The sequence below is a fragment of the Amborella trichopoda genome, chromosome 13 (genome assembly GCF_054954075.1).
Source record: "Amborella trichopoda isolate Santa Cruz 75 chromosome 13, AtrichopodaSantaCruz75HAP2 v2.0, whole genome shotgun sequence".
In the NCBI taxonomy this organism is placed as follows: domain Eukaryota; kingdom Viridiplantae; phylum Streptophyta; class Magnoliopsida; order Amborellales; family Amborellaceae; genus Amborella; species Amborella trichopoda.
Genome location: NC_142348.1, coordinates 45,572,043 through 45,584,836, shown reverse-complemented (window position 1 = coordinate 45,584,836; position 12,794 = coordinate 45,572,043). Strand labels below are relative to the sequence as shown.

At 33.6% G+C, this 12,794-nt stretch overlaps 1 protein-coding gene across 2 annotated transcripts in view; it reads left to right on the top strand.

Moving 5' to 3' along the window:
• Positions 1–11,520, top strand: part of LOC18442634 (putative pectinesterase/pectinesterase inhibitor 21) — a 40,910-nt gene extending 29,390 nt beyond the window's left edge. Inside the window, exon 2 of one of the 2 annotated variants that reach the window (XM_088855878.1) lies at positions 11,290–11,520. In XM_088855878.1, coding sequence (XP_088712004.1) covers positions 11,290–11,369 — 80 coding nt within the window. In that variant the 3' untranslated portion in view covers positions 11,370–11,520. Of the gene's footprint in view, positions 1–9,906; positions 10,416–11,289 lie in introns of those variants that run through there. The other variant, XM_088855879.1, reaches the window with a different exon arrangement.
• The last annotated feature ends 1,274 nt before the right edge of the window (positions 11,521–12,794 follow it).

The following is a 12,794-nucleotide window of genomic DNA, read 5'->3' as shown; positions in this document are numbered from 1 at the left end:
TTATAATGAGAAAGAGTAGGACAGCGTAGATTAGATAGCAAGTCTTCTGATCTTGCTGCTAGTAATGAAGTACTGCCTACAAAATGTAAGGTGATTGTGTATATCAAGGTATTAACAGCATCACTTTCTGTATATATAACTTCTTGGTTTTGTTCATTTCTTCCAGTCCATTGTCTGGTATTGTTTAAAATCCTTTGTTTGGTGTCATCATCCACAAAAAAATCCCACCATCCTCTTAACCATCCTGTGAATCCATTTACTATTGCTTTGGCAACTTCTTGATCATGGTTGCCTGCCATTTTATTTGAAGAGGCATACATGGTCATATGTCTCATGACATCTAGTATTTTTAGTTCAGATAAACCATCTATCTGCCAATTGACTATAGATCTTCCAGAATAAGATACTGCCTGTTGTATTGAATCTTCTTCCATTTGAATGTCAACAGGAGTAGGTCTCTTATGATAAGGTAAGGCTGTTATGGGTTTCCAGTATTTCCCATAAGCTATTTTATTGATGGTATCCATTAGAGGTGTAGTATCCATAAATGCTTTTTCTTGATTTTGGATTGTATCCTCTATTATGGGTTCTTCCTCTGTGAGCACCATTGTTTCATGCTCAGGTAGGATAGCTTTTCCTTTGTCAGATGACTCAGGTATTTGAGAAGTAATCGTAGGTGGAGGAATATTGATTTGAGGTGAAGGTACTCCTTTCAGATCTAGTTGGGATAGTTTGGAGATTAATTGATCCATAAGGGATTTATTATTTTCTCCAATGTGGAATTTATTCTTATTTAACTCAGGAGGAGGTTTAAATAATACTGATTTAGGAATGGGAGATACAGTAGGTATTTCCTTGGATATTATTCTTTCTATTCTTTCAGTTTGCTTTCCAAGGGATTGTAGATATAAGTTTGTATAATTATTTTGTTCTACAATATGAGGTATGTACTCTTGTTTTTTATTGATCTCCTTAGGTATGGCTTTATATGGTGTAGCCACTATATCATAGAAGGATGAAGAGTGTACAGGCTCATTTTTCTTTGGAATGCCTGCTTTAAGTATAATGCTTTTCTCTGGTGGATGGATACTAGCAGTTGTAGTACCATCAGTACTTATATATGTTTTTTCTTCTATTGTTTGAATTTTTTGAATTTTATCAAACGAGGGAATAGTAATATTTTTCTCTAAACATAGGTCTTTTAGCCAATGAAAGAATCCTATATTTAATCTTTCTTTGTGTAAGAACTTATTATATTTTTTATGTAGTAATTCCATTAATCTAGGTGGTTGAAATCTTTGTAAATACCATTCTCGAATATTTTTATTTTCTTCTGATAAACAAATCTTTTTTAATAAAAGCTTTATTTATTTTTCTTTGTTTCCTTTCTAGCTTGGCGGCTAGATAGGCTGCTATATATTCTTCTGAATATTGAGTAGGATCTTCTTCTTCAAGTTGTAATGTACAAACTTGAAAGTCATGTAATTCTTCTATACTTGGTTCAGTATTAGAAGTTGTAGGATGAGATGATGTATATGTTGGAATTACAACATTATCTCTGGTTCTATGTGTTCCTTGAAATTGTATATCTGAATTAGATGAACTTATTTGATTATTGGATGAAGATGGATGACTATGACTTGGAGGAGGTAATATAATAACATTTGGGTTATGAGAAATTGATTTCCTACTTGGTATATTTTGCTTATTATTTCTCTTCCTGTTTATAGCAATATCATCCTGTATTCGTGAATTTGTATTTTGAAATTGTATTTCTACATTTCCATCGGTATGTTCTATTATATGATTTGGAATATGCTGTTGAGGAATTTCTCGTAGTTGATTGGCATTATATTTCCAAAGAAAAATGAGCCTGTACACTCTTCATCCTTCTATGATATAGTGGCTACACCATATAAAGCCATACCTAAGGAGATCAATAAAAAACAAGAGTACATACCTCATATTGTAGAACAAAATAATTATACAAACTTATATCTACAATCCCTTGGAAAGCAAACTGAAAGAATAGAAAGAATAATATCCAAGGAAATACCTACTGTATCTCCCATTCCTAAATCAGTATTATTTAAACCTCCTCCTGAGTTAAATAAGAATAAATTCCACATTGGAGAAAATAATAAATCCCTTATGGATCAATTAATCTCCAAACTATCCCAACTAGATCTGAAAGGAGTACCTTCACCTCAAATCAATATTCCTCCACCTACGATTACTTCTCAAATACCTGAGTCATCTGACAAAGGAAAAGCTATCCTACCTGAGCATGAAACAATGGTGCTCACAGAGGAAGAACCCATAATAGAGGATACAATCCAAAATCAAGAAAAAGCATTTATGGATACTACACCTCTAATGGATACCATCAATAAAATAGCTTATGGGAAATACTGGAAACCCATAACAGCCTTACCTTATCATAAGAGACCTACTCCTGTTGACATTCAAATGGAAGAAGATTCAATACAACAGGCAGTATCTTATTCTGGAAGATCTATAGTCAATTGGCAGATAGATGGTTTATCTGAACTAAAAATACTAGATGTCATGAGACATATGACCATGTATGCCTCTGCAAATAAAATGGCAGGCAACCATGATCAAGAAGTTGCCAAAGCAATAGTAAATGGATTCACAGGATGGTTAAGAGGATGGTGGGATTTTTATGTGGATGATGACACCAAACAAAGGATTTTAAACAATACCAGACAATGGACTGGAAGAAATGAACAAAACCAAGAAGTTATATATACAGAAAGTGATGCTGTTAATACCTTGATATACACAATCACCTTACATTTTGTAGGCAGTACTTCATTACTAGCAGCAAGATCAGAAGACTTGCTATCTAATCTACGCTGTCCTACTCTTTCTCATTATAAATGGTATAAAGATGTATTCTTTTCAAGGCTTTTAATACGTGAAGATTGCCAGCTAGACCATTGGAAAGAAAAATTCATAGCTGGTCTTCCATATCTATTTGCAGAAAAAGTCAAAGAAAGACTTCGCAAAAAACACAATGGAATAATAGTATATTCATCATATACACTCGGAGAACTCTCCGCAGAAATATGTGCAGAAGGCTTAGCCCTCTGTACTGATATGAAATTAAAAAGACAAATAGATAAACAAAAGCTCACCAAGAAAAAAGAACTTGGAGACTTCTGTGAGCAATTTGGCTATTACTTAGATAGAAAAAATATGCCTGACTACGTCAAAAAGAAAAAGAAAAAATACAAAAAAGAGAAATATATTAAAGCCAAAAAGAAAAATAAGGATAAGGAATATTATAAAAAATCAAAAAGAAAATTAATCAAAAAATTTTCTCCCAATACAAAGAGAAAGAGCAAACTCCCAGTATGCTATAGGTGTGGTAAAATAGGACATTATAAACACCAATGTAAATTAAAAAAGAAAATAGATTCATTAAATATAGATGATTCAATTAAAGCAAAATTAAAAAGTATAATATCATATGATTCTTCCTCCTCTACTTCTAGTGGTTCTTATACTGAAGACACAGATAGTAATGATCTTGATCTTATAGGTTCAGATAGTTCTTCTACTACTACTGAGACTACTACAGAATCATCAGAAGATTGTAGTTGTCCTTTACCTCAGCATAATGTTCACACACTCACACAGGAAGATAATTTTATACTAGACATTATAGATAAAATAACTGATCCTGAGGAAAAAAGAGCTATCATCACCCAATTTATCAATATTACCAAAAATAAATCAAAATCACCTATTATCAAAAATCCAGATGAATATAATTTCTCTGCTATTATCAAAAGAGTAAGTGATCAACATACTTCTCAAAAAGAACCTACAATCTCTGATCTCAAAAAAGAGATCAAAGAAATAAAATCCGAAATAGTACAATTGAAAGGAAGAATTCAAATATTAGAATTACAACAAATGTCTCAACAAGATTCTGAGACAGATGAAATAGAATTCAATGATTTGATAACAGATAACCCAATAGAAACCACTGGTCCCATCGAGACTAGTGAAATACCAACAATACCAATTCCCTCAGTTAATTTGATAAATAAAATAGTGGTACAAAAATGGTTTGTCCAAGTCAAAATCATTGTTGCTAAAAATTATAGTTTTGAAACATCAGCCCTTATAGATTCAGGAGCTGATCTCAATTGTATAAACGAAGGACTGGTACCTTCCAAATATTTTGACAAAACTACTCAAATACTCAATACAGCAGATGGTAGTAGGTTATTTATTAAATATAAATTATCCAATGCCTCTGTATGTAATAATCACCAATGTATTGATACACCATTTATCATGGTTAAAGGATTAAGCCAATCAGTAATTTTAGGAGTTCCATTCCTAACATTGCTTTATCCTCTAACTATTGATGAAAAAGGAATTTCATCTACAATTCAAAATATTCCAATACATTTCAATTTCATACATAAACCAAAATTAAAAGAATTAAATAATGTCAAAAGCCAATTACAAGGCAAAGAAAAATTTCTTTGTACACTTAAACAGGAAGTTAAATACAAAGTAATTGAAGAACAAATACAAACGCCTTCAATACAACAAAAAATTCAATCAATACAAAAGCAAATAAAAACATCAATATGTAGCGAACATCCTAATGCTTTTTGGGATAGGAAAAAACACAGTATCAGCCTACCATATGAATCAACTTTCACTGAAAGCCAAATCCCTACTAAAGCTAGGCCAATACAAATGAATACTGTTTTGTTGGAAATGTGTAAAAAAGAAATAGCAGAACTCCTACAGAGAAAGCTCATTAGACCAAGTTCTTCACCTTGGAGCTGTGCAGCTTTTTATGTTAACAAAAATGCTGAAAAAGAAAGAGGAGTTCCTAGATTGGTAATAAATTATAAACCATTAAATAAAGTGTTACAATGGATCAGATATCCAATCCCTAATAAAAAAGACAGTGCTGTAGATCCTGGCGTAAAGTGCTACACTTTTCAAAACCAATATCAGGTTTTTAGGTCATATGATACACCATGGTACTATTATCCCAATAGACAGATCCATAGCTTTTGCTGATAAATTTCCTGATAAGATTCTTGATAAAACTGAATTACAAAGGTTTTTAGGATGTCTCAATTACGTAAGTGATTTCTATCCTAACCTTGCTTTGGATTCGAAACCATTATATGATAGACTCAAGAAGAATCCTCCTCCTTGGTCTGACATCCATACTCAAGCAATATACCCAGACCCCTCTTATCTTTTTCTTCTCTTGGCTTTGGGTAGAGAGAGGGTACGTGTCTAGTTATAACGATTTCTAAATCTAGAGGTGGTTTTGTTTTTATGGTTGGAAGTAGTTGTGTTATCTATATAAAAAAAAAAAACTAGTTTTGTTTTTATTTTTTTCTCTATATCCAAATTTTCGTAATTAGATTGCTCATCGACAGGTATTATTATTATTTTCCATATTACGAACCTTAACATGGTTGCTCATCGGCAGGTATTATTATTATTTTCCATATTACGAATCTTAACAAGGTACAAATAGGGTTCGCAAAGCGCTGGTTGGCATGGCCCTAAACAAGTAGGGTATGGGCAACAAATTGTGATTGGAGGGCAGGTTAGGGCTAGTGCTGTCCAGGTTGGGGTTAGTGCCGGCTCTCTCTTTTTTTTTTGCTTTTTATTTATTTATTTTTGTCCCCTGACCCTATAGGGCTAAGGCTAGGGCCGGGTAGGCCAGACCTAGGCCCTGCCCGTTGCCACCCTTAAGTACAAATTGGTCTTTAAAAAGATCAGTTGTATTATATTTTTATTTAGATTTTAACGATTTATTCCTACTTATTATCAAACAAGGTTTAGACTTTAGAGTGAATTTATACTTTGATAAATCATAATGTTAGTATTTTTTATTGGGAAAGCATTCTTTGCTCCCCTACAACATAGAAGTTCTATCCTCCCCCTACCATCCAGCCAGCCATTTTTTATCGAGAGAACCACTTACCGTTTGATCTTTATATCCGACATCTCAAAGTATTTTATTATTAGCTTTTTTTAAAACAAATTTTTGAATATAAAATTTGGTACGTGCCATATTCTTGGACGCATCTATAAAAAATATTAACAACAATTTTTCGATAAAAAATAATGATCAAAATACCCTTGAAAGTTTTAGGGGTATTTTGATCATTTTATTTTATCAAAAATATTTTTTTTATATTTTTCATTAGTGTGAGCTTAATAGAGGAATGGACATCCAAAATTTGGTATCAAAATAGTCTATAGAAAAAAAATTAAAAATAAAATAGTGTAGAGATTGTGATTAGGGCAATCTTAGCCCTCCATTAAAAACTGGACAGTTGGATAAGGGGGAGGATAGAACTTCTATATTGTAGGGGAACATAAAAAGCTTTCCCTTTTTTATTTTTTTTATTATTGTTTGAATTAGACCATATCAGTGTTTGCAAAATCGAATCGGAATGGTTAACCGGACATGGACCCAGAAGTGGTTTAACTGGCCTAATCGGTAAATCGGCCAATTCAACCGCTTTAATCAAGCAAGTCCCGGACGGTCAAAAAAATGTTGAAAGAAATAAAAAAAATACAAAAAAAAATCTACTAAAATATGAAAAACATATAAAGAATGATTAAAACAAAACACATTCAAATGAATTTGAAAATTAATGAAAAAAATGGATTTTAGCCCATTTTATATTTTCCAAGGGTTATTTTAAAAAATTTCTAAAAAAGATGGGAAAAATATAAAAGTGAGTATTAATTAACAAAACAATTTTTAGGGAAATTATCGCTATATACCTAAATTTTAGTAAAATTGGGAAAAAAAAAAAACCCTAATTTTCCAAAACCTTGCCCACACCCTTTTTCCCCATTTTGGCTTTTTTTTTTTACAAAATTACCCTTAACGGTGGAAAGACTTCCGTTATACATTGTGTTAGTATTACGGTAAAAAAACTATCGTAATAGTTGGAATTTATATTACGGTAAAGAGAGTACCGTAATATCTTATGTTTCAATTACGGTATTCTTAATACCATAATTCCTTTTGATTTTATTACGTGTTGTCATAATTGTTTGGCACATATAAACCCCTAACCAAAACCTTATTCTCTCATTACGGTCCGTGAACCCTAGAAAGGCTGATTACGGTATTCCTTCTGCCGTGGTCTGTGAACCCTAGAAAGGTTGATTACGGTTTTCCTTCTGTCGTTATAGAGTTTTGTCCCTCATCATAGGTATGTGTTTTTGTCTGGATTTATTTCATGTTTTTAAGTTATATAAAATTGTAATTTTTGAGATGTAAAATCGATCTAAATAGATTTTGGATAAAATTGAGAGATGAAAATTTGGGTTTGTTTTTGTTTGGCTTTATGATAGATGCCCTAATAAAAAACGAAACAATGAATTATTAGTGAATTATCAATGACAAGAACTACATCCAAATAACTCTGTATATAAAATTTCTTATAATATGGAATTATTCCGAGTTTATAAAACTGTTAGTTCCGTTTTATAGAAATAGTATTTGGATGAAATTGAGAGATTATCCAAAATTTGGATTTGTTTTTTTTTTTGGGAAATTGTTCTTGAATATGTAGATTATTGAGTTTTTAACTTTAATTTCATTGGACATTCACGTTTATATTGTATTAGTAGCGATCTACAAATAGGTATCAAAATTTTATTTGAAGTTGTTTACATAATTGTATTAGCCATGGTTTTATTGGACATTCATATAATTGTTCTTGAAGTTGTATCATCAAAATTTTATTTGAAGTTTTTCTTTTGTCGATTTGTGATAGTTGAGATCTCTTTTGCATTATGTCACGTGGAAGATACTAGTCCATTAGGTTGGATTCAATGTTTAGTAAATGATGTATACAATATTGATCATTGATTTCTGTCTCCCCCTCATATGTAAAATTCTGATTGTGACATTATGTTTTTCAAGCATTTTTTGCCCCAATTTGTTAATCACAAGCATAGGGAGAATTATTGTTTGAAGTTTGAAGTTTTTCTTTTGTGGATTTGTGATTGTTGCGATTTCTTTTACTAATGTCACGTAGAAGACACTAGTCCATCAGGTTTGATTCAATGTTTAGTAATTGATTTATACAACATTGATTATTGATTTCTGTCTCCCTCATCTGTAATTTCTAATGCAACTTGCAGAACCACTATCCACTAATAGTAATAATGATTACTCTGGCTTTTTGAATAGTAATAATGATTTAGGATAGCTTTTTGAACTGTAAACATAGCAGAAGATGCACCCTTCCCCTGGAGGTCCTCAAATTCCTACATTACTTACTAGACAGAGAGAACATATATCATAGAAGATCTGGGAAGGAGATGTATGTACAAGTATTTAAAATTATATTATTTGTCTATCATGTTAGTTAATCACTATATTTATTTTAGTATCTGAAATCACAAATTCTATTTTAGGAACAGGAAAATACCCTTAGGATTTATGAGAAGCCCAATGCAAATTCTTCATGGCCGTTAACAAACAACGATCAAATTGATTTGGTCAGGAGATCAGGATTGTATCATCTGACCATAGTATTGTTGAGTCAGTGTGACCGCGACACATTATCTACAATTATCGAGAGGTGATGCATATAGACGAACACGAGGCACTTCAATGTAGACATCGGACAGAAGATGTCTACCCTTGAAGATACATAGAAAATACTTCAATTAAAGGTGACTGGTGAACCTTGAGGAGAGTGGAGAACTAAGAGGATTATGTAGTCCGCATGATAGGACAACTGCCACCTAGTCGTGGCCATTTCATTATCCGGCTAACATGGCTGAGGAACATGTTTCAACGGCTACCACAAAACTATAACCGCACCACTCTTCTATGATACACTTGTGCCTACCTCTTATATCTAGTCAGGTACACAATACTTGCGGATTCCACAAATGGTACGGTTTCTACAATGTATTTACAACTTTTTGAGGATATGGATGTAGTTGGTCAGTATGCATGGGATGCAACTGCGTTAGCTTTTTTGTATCAAGCCTTGTCAAAGGTTGTTCGTCTTGATCATCAACATCTAAGTGGATCAGCCACTCTTTTGCTGGTAATGGTAGTATATTAATGTTTTGATACTTTTTATAAAATTCGATAGATTTATGTTGTTGTGATTCCCATTTTTTTATACATGCATTTTAGTGTTGGGCGTACGAGCATTTCAAATTGCTGTGCCCAATTCCCAAAGAGATAAGGGCAAGGCCACCTAGATCCCTCAGGTGGGCCCCTCTTAGAGAATGAGATAACACTCACAATTTCAGTCTCGTGGTTTTGTTTATTTATAATTTAATTAATTTTAAGTACGGATAATTTATCTTAAAATTTGTCTTAGTTTTGTCATCGGTCATCTGGACCCCATACGATGATTATCCTGACATAGGAGAGGAAACTGCAGAGGACAGAGATTATGGGCTTCGTGTCCGTCAGACTGCTTTGTGTCGCACATACCTCATATGTGGACACATTTGTGAGGGGTATATGTCAGATCGTGTGCTCCAGTAGATCCCTTGTAGTGGGAGAGAAGGGAGAGAATGGAGAAGATGACTGACAACTTGGGAGATGAGCTTAGATCTGAAATAGATATGTGGATGAACCGCTTAGATTATATTTGTCAAGTAGATGAAGATATGTTCAATGAGAAGCCGACACGATAATACATCGAGTGGTACAGGCTAAGGACTAGGCCTCTGATCTATAATCTATTTTGAAAACATCCCTCCAAATTTGCACCTCGAGGTTATACTGATGAAAATAGAATGGTAATAATTTATTTTCATATTTCATCTGACTTGATGCAATTTAGAAGTCTCATTAATCTAATTTCTATTTGATATGACTTGATGTAGCTTAGGAACATCAACCATGCATCTGACCTTGTACGTGAAGATTACAATTCAAAAAATTGGGACCTAATTGAGAAAGCATTAGATGTACTTAAAATGTATGACCCAGAAGTGGCAGGGGAAGACGTATCTAAAGAATTGAAGTTGGATGATAAGATGGATGACAACACGCCAGTATGACATCCTTCTCATCCAGATAAGGGGCCAAATAATACACAACTCATCCCCACACCGATTCAACTAGAGAACCCAGATGGCAGTTACTCCTCGTGTTGACAGGAGGAGAGCAGCACACAGTAGTACAACAGCTTAAATACAGAGTTACAATTACCACATTGGGCTGAGAAGCTGCAAGTACGACGAAAATGTTTATGATCATGTATTTATTTGTTATAAAGAGGTCAGTAGTGCCTAAATTGTCTGTGTAAAGAGGTCAGTAGTGCCTAAACTATTTGTTGTAAAGAGGCCAGTAGTGCTTATACTGTTTTATGAAAAGTTTATATTTTTTGGTACATGACTGGATGTATGGTTGAAAAGTTTTCTTTGTATGTGAATTGTATATGTGCTATGTATATGATTCAAGTGATCAATTGCTTTGTATGTGAATTGTATATGTGCTTTGTATATGATTCAAATGAAAGTGATTTGATATGATTCAAGTGAAAGTGAAAGTGATTTGATATAATTCAAGTGAATGTGAGTTGATATGATTCAAGTGAAAGTGATTTGATGAATAAGTCTTTAAAAGCATGCATAAAAAGGTTTAGAAGCATATGACTGAAAAGGTTTAGCAGCATATTGAATAAGAGGCATTATGGTCTTATTATAACCGTAATACATTTGAAGGTCATTACAGTACTAACAATATCGTAATGCGCATTACGGTATTGTTAGTACCGTAATGTTGCTAAATTTCATTACGGTCATACAAAGACTGTAATGGTCAAAAGTTTACTGGAATTCCAATGAACTTTTTGACCATTACGGTCTTTGTATGACCATAATAGCTTTAAAAGGCATTACGATACTACCAATATTGTAATAGACATTACGGTCTTGTTAGTACTGTAACCTTTTTCAAGTCCATTACGGTCATACAAAGACTGTAATGGTCTTTGCATGATCGACTTCAGCAGGATTACGGTACTAAAAAAGTCTATAAAATTACCGTAAATTGATTAAATTAAATAAATACTTTTAAAAAATTGAACAGGCACTCATCAAAATCAATAACTTTAGATATTTCATTAATTAAACCAAAAAGTCATATCAGTAGGCACTGGCCTCTTTACAGATTAAAAAACAAAATGATATATAAATAAAAGATCAACTGGCACTAATGACCTCTTTACATCATTTTATATACTTGATTTACATGTCTTTCAGGTATGGCCCACAACCCCACATCGACTACACTTAAGAGGCCTAATCTCTTTGAACTCTGTTTTCATGTGACGTTTCTTTGACCGACCCGCGGTTCGCCTTGTAGCTGGTGGCATTCCTGTTGTATATACAATCTTTGGCAACTGTAGCACATCAAGCATTGGGTTGTAGGGAACAGAATATGCTCTACGGTATATTTGAACTATGAAATAAACGCCGCAAAAGTTTGTAACATCTTCATGCCTATGATCTATAGCATCGATTGCATGCATGGCAACCCACTAGCCTGCCACACTCACCAACTGCATGGATGAGTCGTAAGATTAACATCATATTTCTTATCTGCATTTATCTCATACATACCATCATGTGCCCATGTAACTGTATGAAGGAATCTAGACTTATTCCTCCTCAGGTCTATCACATTTTGGGCCTTCGGTGTAAGCACGCAGCTGCATCCTAGGGACATGGTCATCTTCTTTGAAAATTCTCCTATGAGCTTAACCCTTAGGCATTCAAGGAGTTTAATAACGTGCTTCTCTCGAGCCTGTAATATCCACCGGTTAAATGATTCAAAGATGTTCGATGTCAGGTGATTGTATCTACGCCCCTTAAAATGTGCGTTTGCCAATATTTCATATGTTGTAACATGATCCAGTCATAGGCCTCAACATTTGCACTCTTAATCTTTGTCATGTACTCATCGAAGTCTGATTTATACAATGTATGTGCAGCTTTCCAATAAAGTTTTGTGAGCGCCGAATTTCTATAGGACTTTTTTAAGTTATCGGCAAGGTGTTTCATACAAAGCCTTATTCACTGGGTGGAAATATTGTTACAATTGCGGCTTGTAACCCTTTCCGACGATCTGAGATAATAGTCAATACTGATAAATCAAGCCTATCGCTAAACTGCTCATTCAGAAGCTGTAGGAACCAAGTCCAACTTAGTGTATTTTCACTCTCAACCACCATATGCTATACGATATATATTTTCATTCGCATATACCCCAACTGCATCCAATAATATATCTTTGCATCTTCCCTTCAGAAATGTCTCATCTAGTTCTGTTAACGGCCTACAACCAAACATAAAACTATACAAACATGGACGATTGCTTATAAACACACGCTCAAACCTATCATGATCATCTGTTTGAATAATCGTTAAGGTTTCAGAATTAGTAACTCCAATCTTATGTAGATATTTAGCGAGATCTTCGTATGACTTCACAGGGGAACCATCATTTATATGTTGTACAACTTCTTTGCCCTGCCATGCTTGTTGGTAAGATAACATGACATCATGATCACGTTGTATATCATTAACCATATCTCTAGGTATAAGATTAGACATATCATTTAACTGGTCTTTTGATCTTGCTTGGCACCTGGAGGCTTCGAGCAAGTGGCTGATGAACTCTACCTATTCCACCGGTACATGAGTGCACGTTTAGAAACTTCTTCACCTTGAAGAAGTTTGTTGTATTAACCCTCCAACAACACACT